General features: G+C 38.7%; 1 protein-coding gene across 8 annotated transcripts in view; it reads right to left on the bottom strand.

Moving 5' to 3' along the window:
* DLGAP1 (discs, large (Drosophila) homolog-associated protein 1) overlaps positions 1-16,262 on the bottom strand; it is a 341,764-nt gene that overhangs the window by 193,343 nt on the left and 132,159 nt on the right. For all 8 annotated transcript variants that reach the window (XM_012652093.1, XM_012652092.1, XM_012652094.1 and 5 more), the window contains exons 3-4: positions 12,068-12,245; positions 10,054-10,294 (exon numbers count right to left, since the gene is read on the bottom strand). In XM_012652093.1, coding sequence (XP_012507547.1) covers positions 10,054-10,294; positions 12,068-12,245 — 419 coding nt within the window. The remainder of the gene's footprint in view (positions 1-10,053; positions 10,295-12,067; positions 12,246-16,262) is intronic.

Here is a 16,262-nt window from a genome sequence, read left to right as displayed (position 1 = left end):
GTCAATAAAACCAGAAAAGATATTGATGTAGCTGCCATTTGAATTTAACAAACGCAAGGCAATTCCATAAGCAACATAAATAGAGAATGTCTGGTACTAGTATTATTTTTAAAGACAAATTGTATTCTATTCAAGTTCAACTCTGACTTGATATGCTATTTAAGTCATCCTAGATTATTTGAAGGACATGGGTACTGCTGTCCTTGAGGATTCTTTGTCTTCTCCTTTTAACAAATCAAGATTGTTGAGTTTTTGGTTTGCTTTTGTGCCACAGTAGTCGGGCATTTAAAAAAAAACTATGTAATTTAGCCCACAGGTTGCAGAATGATAGGAAGTTATAATGAGGCACAGTGTGCAGGATGCAGTAGCTAAATGTAACTTTGGCTAGTCTGCCATTGTGGCTGTCCATGTGAAAGTTGGGTCGTGTTTGGTGGGGCATCTGTAGAACTGTAGGTGTGGAAAGAATTATTTTTGTGTTCAACAGGCAGGTGATGTCATGTAATACAGATGAAACAGTGCCTGCCCACCTACATCGTCTTCTAAAGAAACCACCCTGCTCAAAATCCCCACTGAGGGAGTTGTGGCCATTTGTGTCACCGGAATCTCAGAAGGAGAGGAGAAGGATGGGAATGAAAAAGTAGCCTGGAAATAACGGCTGCAAATTTCCCAAATTTGGCAATTTGGTAAAAAATATGAGTAAATAAAATACACTTTTTTCTCTGAAATTTTCTACATTCTATTTGACATTTGAAGCAAAAAGTATGATGTTGTATGATGTGGCTCTTAATGTGTATGTAGGAAATATTTAAGATAAATATAAATAGCAGAGGGCAAAGAGACTTGAAGGGAGGTAAGGTTTCTATACTTCCTTCAACCTGGCAACGTGTGGATACTAGTAGATTTTGCGGTGAGGGAATGGTTCTGTATCTTGATTATGGTGGTGGTCCCGGGAGTCCACACATGTGGTCAAACATGAACTATTCATATACATGGAATGATGTCAATGTCCTGGTTTTGATATTATATTACTGTTATCCCAGATGTAACTGTTGGGGGACACAGGATAAGGGGTACAGGAAACCTCTCTGTACTATCTTTGTACAGGAAACCTCTCCTCTGTACTATCTTTGTAATTTCCTGTGACTCTATAATTATTCCTAAATAAAAAGATAAAAATAAAAGATGATGGAATGAAGTGTCTTGAAAATGATAAAAGCAAACATTAAAGTCTTATTATGATTCTGTGGCCATAAGCAACATTTTAGACGAGAGAAAGGTTTTTCAGAAGCAATGTAGTGCATGACATGGACTAACTGATTTTCTTAAATTTTACAATTTCATCGTGAAGAAAACACGTAATGGAACAATAAGAATGTTAGATGAAAAGGAAATTCAAAGGTGGCGTTAAAGAGAGAGAGGACAGCAATCCTATCCAGAAATTCAGGATGAGCTTTTGTCTCAATCGGATCTGATGCCTCTTGTCAGAGACATCTCTAAAGCACAAAACTGGTTAAGCAATATTAATTTTAATAATATTATGTATTCCCCTTGAAGTCATAAACTATTTTAGGAATAAAAACTAATTAAACTTTGACAAGTTGTCATATTTTTAGAGATAATTTACACTAGTTATTTTTTCCTATAAGTTTAATTGGAAGTTATTAGAGTTAGTATTCTCAATAACACTGATAATTGGAAGAAAAGGTTAAAAGAAAAAGTCTAAGTGTGGTGTAATCTCACACCTGTAATCTCAGCACTTTGGGAGGCTGAGGTGGGAGGGTCACTTGAAGCCAGGAGTTCAAGACCACCCTGGGCAACATAGCGAGACCCCATCTCTATGAAAAAAAAAAAATTAAAAACGGAAAGGAAAAATTCTCTTCTTGTATGTTGGTAGAATTTGCATGTCAGTGGAACACCAGCAGATGGCAAAGAACGCTTTCAGAGTGTTAACAGTTACATGATCATTGATTTGTCATTAAAATAAATATAAGAATGTTTCAAATGTCAATATGGTAAAATCACGGTACTCATCATTTTGGTCTTCTCAGTTTTCATCAAGCACATTTGGCATCAGGAAAGGTTTGCCCTCAAAGCTTGACAGAAAGTCAATGGCAGGAGTAACAGAAGAAATACAAAACTTCAGGCCTCGGACTTCCCACCTGGAGCTAAATAATGTTGCTCCCAAAGTGGCAGTGTAGTAATCACAGTGTTGTCCAACTTATTATGTATGTATGGTTTCCAATTGCTGAGCCTTTGCTATATTTCTTAAGTTCAATACGAATTGGAACAAAGAACTCTGCACTAGGAAGGCTTAAAAAATGGCAGTTTCTTCCAGCACAGAAGTGTCTATGGAGGTACCGTGAAGATAAAAAAGAGTTTTTAGGTCCTATGTTTTCACATTATTTTTTTTGAGGAATTTTCCATATAATAAATATTCACATGGAAGGAGCCTGATTTTCCAATTTGTGTTTTCTGACTGACAGTTGTAACTGCTCACATCTTTGCAGCTCAGTCAAGGGACACTCAGATGAGAATTAAATTATCGTAGGATTTTTTTACATGACCTGAGGGCAGAGACCCTTGACCATTTCATTAGTCACAAAGCAGAATCTGCCACCCGCTTAGTTTACACATGAGTTGGCAAAAATTCTTTTTTCCATTCAGTGCTGCCTGACAACACCATGACTAGATTAGGGGATTGGATATTCGATCTTTTAAATCTGTCATAATGTCAAAATGACCAAGTATATTATGAAATTTTAAACCCCAAGAGTATTTTCTTTTTAAAGGCTATTTCTTTATTCATTTTAATGTCTCTCTATTTTGTACATCTTTAATTTAGCTTTACACAGATATTTCACAGAGAAACCAACATGAGAGACCATGTCAATAATATGTGAACAAAAATTTCTTTAAAACAGAGGGGTTTTCAAAAATTTCTATGAAAAACATAGGTTTCAAACATAGCAGAAGCTAAGTGGATATTTATCTGTGAAAGGAAAGACGGAAATGAAAAAAGCTCCCAGGCCACTCATTGCAGAAAGAGATTTGTATCAAATTATTTCAGAGCATACTGAAATAGTCAGAATATTTGTTGATGGTTACAGAGAGAATTTGAACCTGCTCTGTCACTTACTAGCTGTAAGACCTGGTCAAGTTGTGTAAACTACGTCTTAATTTTTTTTCCTTTATGATGAAAATGATAATATCGCAGACATGTTATGCATGTATTCGTTAGGATTACGTGAAATAATTCACTAGGATTACATGAGATAATCTATGCAGCTGGTTCTTAATGCTTGTCAAATAGTAAGTGCTCAAACATTAGCTATTATTACTATTATTAAACTAAGCCAGATTGAGAGATTCAAAAGCAAAGCCAAGGTACAGGTGTTCTCATTTGTTACATACATAGTGCTTCCTTATCAACGATCTGATCTGAACTTCACAACAACTCTAAAGACCAGTGTGCCAGAAACTTCTGGAGTCCCTTCACCGTTTGCTGTGTGACACCCCTCCTGTGGGTGAAGGTGGACTTGTTGGCTGCCTACAGAGCGTGGCCTCCCAAAGCGGGCCGCTCCCTTCCCAAGAGGTGACTTATATACTTCAAAACAAGTGGAGGAGATGAAAGCATACGGTGTTCTTCAGATTTTAAATCTTGCTCTATGTCTGACAGAACTTTTTCATTTTTATGATTTCATAATATCAAGAGTATTGAGAAATCCCACCTCAAGTTTCCCAAAATAAAAGGAAGAATTATAACCAAAAGTCTTCTGAAAATCATCGCTGTTCAGTTTTCTCAGACGTAAAAGCTGACAAGCAAAAGTTACGTTGCGTTGCAAGAGGCTGTACCACAAATCTTGCTTCTCTTTTTGTCTGAGCCTCCAGCGATGGAACTAAGTGGATGTCTCAAGTTCTACTTGAAGAGATTCAAAGAACTAAATCTCATTAGCAGAGGAACAAGGAACCAGTCCAGGCGATATCCGAACATTTATTACGAGATTTTATCTTGAATAGAGAAGAAAGATGCTTTGTTCAAAAAGCTTCTGATTGATATCTGTCCCTTGGACTTCTGAACCTTTCTCTCATTGCTTTGCAAAAAGGTTCTATTAATTAACTTAGTGCTTGGCAGAAAGAAGTGCGCTTTCTCTGAACTCTAAGAATTCTCCAAAAATGGTCATTAATTCTGGTAAGAGGAGCAGCGTTATAATCTCATTTTACACATGAGGAAACTGAAGTTCAGGTTAACTTCATAATCATGCAATAAATAATTGGTACAGCTGGGCCCCAAGGGAACAAAGGGCTGTTTGCTGGGAGACCTGGGTTTTTTATTCCGACTTTGCCTCCAGCTAGAGGCCCACCACTTTGGGCCTTAGTTTTCTTACCTTAAAGCAGGTTGAATAGATTAGATAGGCACAGCAGACCTTTTCTGTAAAGGGCCAGATAATACATATTTTTGGCTTTGTGAACCTGTTGTTAAAGACCAAAAGCAGCTAGAGACAGAAGGTAAACGAATGGATGTCACTGTGTCCAACGACATCTGACTCACGAAAACAGGCAGCAGGCTGCATTTGTCCCATAGGCTGTAGTTTGCAGACCACTGGACTAGATTATGTAGAAGTGTCTTCTGCTGCTAATATTTTATGATTCGACTTGTTGTACTAGCAATGCTATTTTCCCAGGAAAGTCACCTTGACTGTTTAATCATCTGTTGCTTATGTGGTTGGTGGAATACTTAAGTATTTTTCTGCTTTTCTCTTTCTTCCTCCATGGTTGAACACCTAGTGTGCATATGCAAATATAAATTATCATCTTAATGTTATTCTGTTTAACATCTTATGTGTGTAGGGTTTTTGCGTGTGTGGTGGTGGTAGTGCAGAGCAGGGTGTATGGGATTGGAGTGTAGGGTGCACAAAGGTAGGTTAGACATGGTGTCCTGGGTGGGGTGACTGACTGGGAATGAAGACCCACACCTGCGGGGGAGCCCTGTGAATGTTAGCCGTGACCTCAGATGACCAAAAGATTAACTGCTTTTGCTATATTGAGCCGGGCTTGAGTAAGTGTATCAGAGCTGCCAGGAATGGGAGAGTGTGTAAAGTGCAAGTATGGAAGTCCATGTCTCAATTTAGGGGAAAATATGATCTCTCCTGTTAGAAAAATCAAAATGCAAGTACTGCTGTAACTGTAGTCCCAAGCTATACCTAAGGGGACAAACTCAGTTGACTCCCTGGCTGGAAAATACTGCTGCTTTCAAAGGGGGACACTGTACCCTGGGTCCTTACTCCCCTTCCTGGGGGACAATGTAGAGGATAGACCAGTTCAACTCTATCATCCTTTAAGAGATCCCCCAATAAAAGAATAATATAGCACACAGGCCAAACTTTAAGACCAAGAGTGTGGGAAATGAATCTACTTACCCTTTATAAAAATTATGTTATTGCTACATAAAGCTTCTTTGAAAAATTTTGTAATTTCAAAGAGAATTTTCTTAAAAGACCCAAGAATCATATATCACGGCAGTTTGCCTGTAGTTCTGCCAAAGAGTATTATTTTGATTCAAATATTATATTGGCTTTAAAATAATAAATGCTTATTTAAAAAATCCCCCTGTCACCTTACCATCTGACTCCCCTCACCTCCTACTTGCTAGGTAACCACTGCAAATGATTTATTTTGTGTCCTTTCTGATGTTTTTTCCTACTTACTTACAAGTGTGTGTCTGTATTTTCCTGGTGTGTGTCCACTTATGATTATACAATGTTTCTGCCTATTCAGGCCACTGGAATCACTAGATGCAAGTCTGCTTAGCTACCATGTGATAATGATTTTGATATGTCCTAAAAAACATTTAACATAGGAAGTAAAAAGAAAACTCACCCTTAAATGCATACAATTGCATCAGTATGGTCCATAAGAGGCATGTTTAATCCAATACTCTGGAGGTCTGGGTGTATTTCTGGTACCAGGTTCTACTTCTACCCAAAATATTCAGATAGTTGTGGCAAGGGTGCTTGTTTTTCATAGTCATGATATTAATTGTGCCACTTGTTAATTTTACTTTCCTATAGTAGTTCTAATCTTAACGTAACAGTCCCCGGTGCAGTGGTTTATATGAAAACTTGTTGAATCTATTGGATAGAGAGAGATCTGGGTGCTTGAAGTAGACTGCAGGCTGAGAGAACGTAAGATTCTATCACAGCTACGTAAGCCAAGAAGTCAAGAAATCCAAGGAAGCGTAACTATAAGTCATTCTCTAACTCTGTTCCTAATTTACCCTGATTTGCTGAAATGTCTCCATTCATCCTCGCTCACCTGCTAATCGCAAGAGCTGAGCCAGTCTTCAAGACTCTCTCATGTGACATCAGATTTTTTTGTGGACTTTTGTCTGTGGTTTCATTCTGCCATGAATAAAGAACAAGGCTGGAAGAAAAGCCTTAATAGTGTATTTTGCTGAAAATGTGAACAATTAAAATGGGCTCACCCCCAAATGAAAGACTCATAACGTGGATTGTTGTGGGGAAACGTTATATCTCATAACTGCAGTTGACAAAAATGAAGAATTTTTTGAGGGACAAGGGGGAGTTTAGGAAAAATGGAATCTGTTGTATCTAAGAATACGAACAAAGGAAGAGAAGCAAAAGGAGAAATCTACATCCAGTCCTACTAAACCTGGATGTACACTTGACCTGTGTATGTGGGAAAAATCAATAAAATTAGAGCAAAATCATTTCTCAATTTTCATTAGATGAACACATTCTTTCAAAATTAGTAGGTCCTGTGAGAAAATCAATTTTCTGCATTTTCTACAGGAAGTTGTATTTGATTTGGTGTAAGAAGGAAACCAGGTGAAGAAGAAAATTACTATGATAGTACTGAGATCATGCGAGAGAGAAAAGGAAACTCTGTGTATGTGTGAGAGAGAGAGAAACAGCACACAGCAATAGCGAGGGGTGCAGCATGAAGGACATTGAACCTTATTGCCAGCATAGGAGACTAGAAGACAGGGCTGAGACCAGACGCAGGGGCTTGAAGATCAGGTGCGGGTGTTAAACAACTCTTAAGCAGAAGCTAAACAGAGGGGCTGACAAGGCAGGCAAGGACTGGCGTCAACGGCTTGTCAGCTGTTTCTGCCACCTTCCATGAACTTTGGCTGATTACAATATCATTTACGTTGTGGCTTTAAAATTTCTCTGCCCTTGAAATCACCATGACAGTTCCGTAACAATCATATAAAGTATGCAAATGGGAGGAAACCCAATTCTAGGAATTACTACCCAAATTCTTACTGAAAGCCAACCCTCTGGCCTTGAATATTCCTCCCCTCAATTGATCTAAAACCACTTCCTCTGAGTGCAGTCGTTCTTTTCAAGCCTGCCCACTCTCCTCCCTGAGAGTGAACTTGCACTTTCAATAAAGCTTTCTTTTGCTTGGCTTATGTGGTGCATCCTGAAATTCTTTTCTGTGATGAATACCAAGAACTTAGAGAAACCTCCACTTGGAGGTTGGTAACATTACTATATCATAAAATTATAAGTTATTTCAAAAGAACAAGTCCATGGCATGGAGAAAGTGTGAAAGGTAATATTGGAATTCATAAAGTTGCACTCTTAAATATTTGACATGCATACTTGGTTAGGATCTACTATAATGTTTTAGTACTTAAGCTGTTTATTTTTCCACAACTGTGAAGGTCTTACCTCATGTTTAGTTTCATGATTAAGGGTGAAGTCCACAGCTACCCTGTGCAAAAACTCTGGCATTTCATGTGTCACTAGCCCCAGGAGCAAGTCACATCTTCCTGCCCCTAAATTCTCGCAGGGGCAGCCAAGCGTGGAGCCTTCCTATCCAGAGAACTGCAGGTGGAGGTGGCCCAGTACTTAGGATAAGACTCATGGAGCTCAAGGAGGAGCAGATGCAATCACTTCTGTGCACGTTTTACTCACTTCTCCCTGTTTTGGGTGGTCTCCCACATAGGACCTCTGGCTAAAGCCACTCAGATTCTATTGAGATTCTAAATGGAACAACACAGGACACCCTCCCAGGCCCCACACATCTCCTGCTCTGATAGGCTTGTTGGATTTTAGCAAATACTACAAACACTACAAATAGTTTTGTAGCACAAGTATTTCCCACACAATATTTGGGATATACTTATACTACAGAAGTATTTACCATTTACCTGAAATTCGAATTTAACTGCATGACCCAAATTTTATTTGGCAAGCTTACTGTTTGAACTCTGGGAGGCTCCAGAGTATTTGGGAAGGGTCTTAGGAAAGGCAGACCTGTGGGGGTCAAGAACTGAAGCAGGAAGTGTACGTAAATTGTCTCAATAATGAAAACACAAAATCCTCTGAGAGGGGAGCAGAGAAAAGCCATTCCATGTCTCTCATCACTTATCCGCAACAGCGCTCCCTGAGGGGGAAGGAGTGAGCCTGTGGCCCTTTCCTTCCTAACCAGTCTCCCGAGAGTGTGCACCCTTTGGCACTTGTGGCAAGGATTTGCATTTCATATATTTAAGGAACAGTTTCAGCTGGCAGACAATGAGCTCATTATAGAGAGGCATGGACCAGACACTGGAGAGGGTTGTGTGTGGGGTGGGGTTGGTGACAATGGGAAACACCAAAAGACACAGTGATATGCTATACATACAGGGCAGACCTTCCAAACTACACTTACTGTATGAATGTAAACACACACATAAATATGCTCATGGTTGTTTTTTTTTTTAAATATTTTTTTTCTTCATAAATCAATGTTATTTAATTTATTAATCTCATCTGTGGCTGTTCTTGGAAGATTTCCTCATGAGCAAGAATGTACATAGATCCACTGTCTTTGGTCTGGAGACAGCCAGCTAGGGTCAAAGCTGCTGAACTTTGGAGCCAATGCAATGCCTGCAGGCATTCCTTTCCCTGATGCTGAGGTCCCAGTTTGTAGTGGTCTAGAATGAACTCCTCTCATTTAACCTCTAAGGGTTTTAAAAATAATTTCTACCTCAATCCCACACATCTAGTTAGTAGGATTTTAGCTCAGATTTGAGGATCTTTTAACTCTCAAACCTGCAAAAGTTCTAGGCTGAATGATAATTACTGACATTTTATGACGAAATCAAATAATACAATATTCAGGTGTAGGCTTTTCTTTCTAATTTATTCATCATTATTTATCTGGACTCTAGGTTTGTTTACCTTCTTGTAGAACTACTCTGTATTAAACTTATGCTGAATTCAATCATAAAGTTAAGCCTAGTTAAGATGGAGAGATTTTCTTCTTGGAACCCAAATATTTTACATATATATAAAATACATTGTCAAAATAGCCCAGGGCTATATTACTGTGCAGGTTCCAGTGTCATGGAAACTAGATGAGCTCTTCTGTGTCTCTGTGCCTAAAATCCACTGATAAAAATACAGTTTAACTGCAGAAACCTAAATACAGTTTAGAGGGAAAAGAAGGTGCTATTTATATAGGATAAATAGAAGGCTTTAAAATAATGAAATAAATCTGCTGTTAAAATTCATAAAATGTTCGATCAATATTACTAGGTTATCCATTTCTTCCTTCTTATTTTCTCACAGTGGTATTTCAGGTCTTTTGGGATACTCACTTTGTGGTTATCTTGGAATAAAAAATGCTTTTCAATTCTGTGATGGACAATAAGCAGTGTGTCTGGTTCATTTAAGTTACAGTCCTAAAAAGCTTAGCTTAATTACTGAGAGTAGGAGTTGGTTTGGATCCGTTTGCTAGCTGCTAGGATGCTGTGTGAGGATCTTGGAAAGACCCCGCTGTGCTGTCCCTCCCTCATGGTGCTGTAGTCGCTGTTTCCCCAGTTGATACCAGACATGCAGGGAGAGAGGAAGGGGGCGTGTGAATGTGGCCAGAGGTGGGGATAGAGGCAGGCAGGAAAGCAAAGCCCTTGCTTTGTAGGACATGGGTGGCATTTTGTTCCTGGCAACTATGTGTGATAAGAGCAAGGGCACGGTCTTTCGGGACAGGGGTGCATAGCCAGCACAGAGGCAGGCCGGCTGTGGCTGCGGCCCGCCCACTCACCCGTGCTGCTCTGGATGGTCCTCACGGTGGTGGTGGTGCGTGGCGGCGAGGACGACCTCAGGGACACGCACTCGTCGTCCTGGGAGCAGCCCTTCTCGATGGCCCGCACGTAGCTGTGGCTCCGCATGCGGAAGCAGCCGGGCATGGGCAGGTCCAGCGCTTCCACCGCCTGCGACTCCAGCTCGCTGAACACGGATTCGCACACCGACTCGAACTGCCCGTTCACTTCCATCTCGCTCACCTGCGAGCAGACACAAACGTTGCAACACCCCGCAGTCACTTCTCCACCTGGTGGAAGATCCATCTCTCCCAGCATCTGCGAACTTCAGTCCCCAGAGGAAAAGCAACGTCTGGTTACATTAAACTCAATTGCATTTTATTTCCTTAAAGTTATAGACTATAATTGAATGGTATCTAGTTTATAATTGCAAATAACCGATTACCTTTTAAAGAAAAAGAGCATTGTTTTCAGAATGCAAGGAAATGTGGGGCTGGGAAGTCTTAATTCAAAGCACGCTGAGGTAATAATTCTTCGTTATTTATAAATGCAAACATAGAGGACAATTTTATCGGTCCATGGTCAGAGTTCATATATTTCGGTGTAACTGTTTTTAGCACAAACATTTTAGAAACTAGTATTTTTATTGTGCTTTTTGCACTGATGTTAGCCAGAAGGCCGAGAAGAAATTTTATTGTGCCCTTTGAAGTGACTACTTTGTCAAATAATCAGTGTTAAACTTAATTTAGTGCAAAGTATGGAAACATGCCCTGTATTTTCTGGCAAGGTAGTTTATTTTTCTGTTGCACAAAAATAGACTAAATTCAGACATGTCAAAATCTTGAAAAGTACTATCAAGATTTTCAATTTACAGGTTTCAGTCTTCTTTATAAAAAGCTGATATGGTCGACAAATTGGTTATAAATGTCTTTTAAAAATCTTTGAAATGATATATGGTTTGATATTAGAAATAAAACCTAGTGTTAGACAGATCAGTAGGGTGACTACTTCTGGTGGCCCCTGAAAATTGCAGGGTCAGTTCCTCCAAGAGTCCTGGGTTCTCTATGCCCCTGACCTTAGCAGCTCAGCCTTCTCAAATACTCTCTGAGACTTTCGATGAGAGAGATTGAAGAGTTTTAGCTCAATATTTTGGCAATAGTATTCAGTCATCATTAGTAAGTCTTCATCTCCAGTCCTGTGTACCAGTTCTTAGAAGTAGGAATCTATCTCGTTAACAAGGTGCAATATTCACCTAGGACCTGGTTGAGGTAAATAGATCGAAACTTGTGTCCTGTGTCCAGGTCCCTGTCTTGATGACCTGCTTAATACTCTAGTACTTTTAGGATTAGATACTACCTTTGTTTTTCCAATGATGTCTGTCCTGTGCTTCTGTCCTTCAAGCATCTTTTTTTTTTTTTTTTTTTTGAGACAGAGTCTCGCTTTTGTTGCCCAGGCTAGAGTGAGTGCCGTGGCGTCAGCCTGGCTCACAGCAACCTCAAACTCCTGGGCTCAAGCAATCCTTCTGCCTCAGCCTCCCGAGTAGGTGGGACTACAGGCATGTGCCACCATGCCCGGCTAATTTTTTCTGTATATTTTTAGTTGTCTGATTAATTTCTTTCTATTTTTAGTAGAGACGGGGTCTTGCTCTTGCTCAGGCTGGTTTCGGACTCCTGAGCTCAAACAATCCTCCCGCCTCGGCCTCCCAGAGAGCTAGGATTATAGGCGTGAGCCACCGTGCCCGGCCCTTCAATCATCTTTAACATCTGCAGCCTCATCTGTCAGGTCCTTACTGACAAATTTGCTGTAGAGGGCCCCTACCCTCCTGGCAGACCATTGCTGCCAGGTGCTTGCTGCAGCTGAAAACATGGCATACTCTTTGTAGCATTTCCCTGGCCCTCCTGTCTGATCCCTCAGTGGTCTACTGAGTGACTGCTTCCCCACACCACGCCCTCTCAGTTTTCACAAACCTTCCTGCAGTTACTGGCTCACGGCCACCGCTGATCTGACGGCACCCACCTGGCTGATGGTGCTCATGGCTCGCATGTAGCTCTCATTCCTGGAGCGGAACTTTGGTGATGTGAGCAAGCCTGCAGGGTCAAGGCCATCCAGGCTTCGGTTGATGGAGACTTCACTCACCGCCCTCAGGTAACTGTGACTCCGGATCTGGAGTTTCGGTGAGTGCTCATTGGAGATCCTGGAAGAGAAGAAGGGAAGAGGTGTATTTAGTCATATTCTAAAATACAGGCAGAAATAAAACACGTCACTAGCCATCATTTATGTGGCCCCCTAAATACTGGGGCAAATATTAATAATATAGATGGCTTTCTATGATTGCTAAACTAGCCCATCATGTCTCAGAAGAAAAAAACTTTTGGCAGGAAATCATCAGGGTATGAAGACATTAGAGAGCAATTAAGATTCTCTTCAACCACGAAATAATTTCTCCATTCACATTTTCCTGGGAATCCTAGGGAGGGAGATAATAGCAGCAACTGTCCTGTCCTAGAATTCTGACTTGTGTGATTTGCAGGGTTTTCCTTTGCACCCATTTCTTTTCTAGGGCCATCTTTTTGTTTATGGACTCTCTAGTAACAGCAAGTGTGTCTATATCTATATCTGTATCGATACCAATATTTCTATCTATCCACCAATTTCTCTTCCTTCCCTTCTGCAGCCCTTCTGTCCTTCCCTCCTTCCTTCCCTCCTTTCTTTCTCATCTTTCTAATCTTTAACTCTCTCCCCTAGTTGAGATTGAACTTAGTGAAAAAAACATAAATCTTAGCCATTAAAAATGCACACATCTCTGAATCTTGGTATGTAAACACAAGTCTTTACACACTTTATACTCTTTGGATTTATTCCAAGATGCCCTGTAAAATTGTGAAAGTAGGAAATGCTCATTGCAAAAAGCCAAGCTATACAGAAGTGCACATCGCAGAAAGCAGGCTTCCTTCTCTCCCGTCATTCCTGCCTCCAGAATTCCACACTCCTAAAGGAACTACTCATGGCACTTTGGTGTTTGTTCCTCCTCACTCTTTGTATACATTTATAAACAATTTAATTTTGGTAATTTTTAAAGTCTGTAATTTTTAAAGTTTGTTTTCACATGAGATCAGGGGGATTTTTCTTCCTTTATTAAATTTCTTTCATTTTGTCTATAACATAGTTTGCATTTAAAAAAATTAGAGTTGGTAGGGAAAAAGATGTATGTCCACATAGCTGCTATTAGCTATCATCATTCTGGAGATATTAGCCAGTGAAATTAAAAAAAAAAAAAGAAATCGGGAATATAAATATTGCAATGGAAGAGATAAATTTTGAGTACTTACAGATTATATAATGAATTATATGTAAGATAAAGAAAATCAATAGAAAAATCATGAGAACTAATAAGAGAGATCCTCAAGGTAGCTAGATACAAGGTCAAAATAGAGAAATTAACAGCTTTTCTATATACTCCCACCGCCAAATTAAATTTTAATTGAAAAATCCCATTTAAAATGGCAAAACATAAAATAAATAGAAATAATCAAAAAGAAATGTACCAGAATTTTATGAAGAAAATGATAAAACTTTATGGAAGGCAGTAAACAAGTCCTAAATAAATGCAAAAATCCCCAATAATTTTCCTGAATGAAAATACTCAATTTTGTAAAACATTTAAATTTCCTCTAAGTTAATCTATAAATTTAATGCAATTGCAATAATAAACCTCCATAGCATTTCTTATTCAAATGTAACAACTCTTTTTAAATTTCATATGAGGTTCATAGTAGCATTATTCATAAGACACAAGAGGTGGAAACGACCCCGATGTCCACCAACTGATGAACAGACAAACAAAATGTGGTGGAGTTACACAACGAAATATTTTTGGGCCATTAAAAAGGAATGAAGTAGTGATACATACTACAACACGGATGAACTTTGAAAACATTAGGCTAAGTGAAAGAAGCCACATATTACAAAAGACCATATATTACATGATACTACTTATGTGAAATTTCCAGAATAGGCAAATCTATAAAAATAGAGAATACATTAGTGGTTGCCTAGAGTTTGTTGGGGAAAGAATGGGAAGATGGTGGCATTGGGAGTGATATCTAAAGGGTATAGAGCAGGAATGGGGAAACTTTTCATGCTGGAAAGCTGCATTAATTTAGCTGTGATCAAATAAGGCCACATTCAAGAAACTTCAATTAGATATACTTAAAAATGTACATTATTTTGTAAAAATCTAACTACTATGTACTTAATAATTTCAAAAAATAAAAACTATTTGTTAATTTTAAAGTTAACTAACCTTTTAATGATTTTGTTTTGTCTGCTTTTTGTTGGAAAGCATTTGAATATTTCGTTGCAGCATGGAGGTCCATAGTTTCAGTTGATCCTCTATATGGGTATCAGTCATTTGTGACCTTAAGGGCATCTTGATTTGGGTTAGATAGGAGAATGCAGATTCACAGCAATAACTGTTTGAAAAGCAAGAAAGCATTTTTTTTGGGCACGATGCGAAGGCGTGGGTATTTTACTGCATTTTTCCATATTTCAATTGGATCTTTCTTAGCATCAAACAATGACTTTAAAATGCCATCTGATGAGAGCCCAATCAATTCCATCTGTAGTTCTTTAGGTGCCTTGGTGATATCAGCAGGTGAGGCTGAAATGCTAGCTTGAGTGTGATGTCATGATTCTCAAAGTCAGTGAACCTTTGTATTCTCCAATTAAAATGTCTATAACACCTGTGTATTCTTCAAATGATTAGCATATATCATCCTGCTCATCAATGACCTTTGTTAACTGGGGAAAATGTTCATCCGAAATTTACTTTTGAAGAAGTGTTTTGAAAAAAGATAGCTCTTTTCAAAATGATTGATTTTTTTGCCACGTATTGTACATAGACTTAGCTTTACCTTGCAAAGAAATATTCAAATTGTTTTGATTTGACATGATATCACACAGGAAAGTTGCATTCCTATAGAAATCTTCTTTAAATAATTCACATTGCTGATTCTGTTCTTCATAAAATTTAACTATCTGTTCTTGCAGAGATAAAATTTTGGCTAACACCTGTCGCTGCAATAGCCAATGCACTTTAGAATGATACAGCAAACCCACACTGAATACCTCATCCTTCAACTTCAGCATGTTATGAAACTGACAATGCGGTGTTGCAGTTGCATGAATATAGTTAACAATTCTTATAATTTGTTGCAAAGTGTCACTTAAAATAGTAGCTTTAGCAGGGAGATTTTGCTGATAAAAGAGACAATAAAAAGAAATGAGGGAATCTGGATCTGTTAATACTTTTTTTTATCTGTGCAATAAAGCCTTCATGTATTCCTGTCATGGAAGGTGCATCATCTATACATATACTCACTAAATTTTCCAAATTCCGTCCAACTTCATGACATTCATCTCTAAAGTTGAAGATATCTATTCCCCATGTTCTGTTCACAAGAGTGCCCAAAGCGAGTTACTCTTCGTAGCAAAGAAAATCTTCTGTTATGAGCCAAATGAAGTATAAAACCTGTGCCGAGTCAGTAGTATCAGTTGATTCATCTGAAGAGTATGAATAATATATATTTGCTTTTTGAAATATTGCATAAAGTTGTCCTGTTAAATTGAAGGCTAATTCATGCTGCCAATCAGTTATGGTTCTCCTTGAACAAGACAGTTGTTTGTACTTTGAAACCTTATTGGGGTCTAAGCATCCTACAGCTTCTACAATGCCTTCCTTCACAATTTCTATATCACTGAATGGCTTCCTTTTCCCCCCAAGTATATAAGCTACTTTATAAGTTGCTTCCGTGGCATTATTTCCAGGACTTATTTCTGCTTGAAAGAACTGTCTTTGCTTTTGCTTTTCATCTTTTAATTTCTGTAATACAACCATATGTGCCTCTCCCTCTAATTTAAAATATTTATGGTCCTTGTGAGTGTTATAATGCTGATGAGCATTGAATTTCTTTAATGTTGATATTGTAGAATCACAAAGCAAGCAAATCATCTTATCTGTAGCAGAAACAAGATAATATTGCAATTCCCAATCCTCATTAAAAAAAAAATCTATTTTCTTCCTTCAGCCTGCTCTTGATCTTCTTTGACATGATGGGCTATTAAGCAGATAGAATTAAAAAATACTGTCGTAATGTGCAACTATTCACAAATTCCACTTCAAACAGAAACACAGTGCACTGTTGTCAAAAGC

Source organism: Propithecus coquereli, unplaced genomic scaffold (genome assembly GCF_000956105.1).
Source record: "Propithecus coquereli isolate 6110/MARCELLA unplaced genomic scaffold, Pcoq_1.0 Scaffold38, whole genome shotgun sequence".
In the NCBI taxonomy this organism is placed as follows: domain Eukaryota; kingdom Metazoa; phylum Chordata; class Mammalia; order Primates; family Indriidae; genus Propithecus; species Propithecus coquereli.
This window is presented reverse-complemented; position numbering and strand designations above follow the sequence as displayed.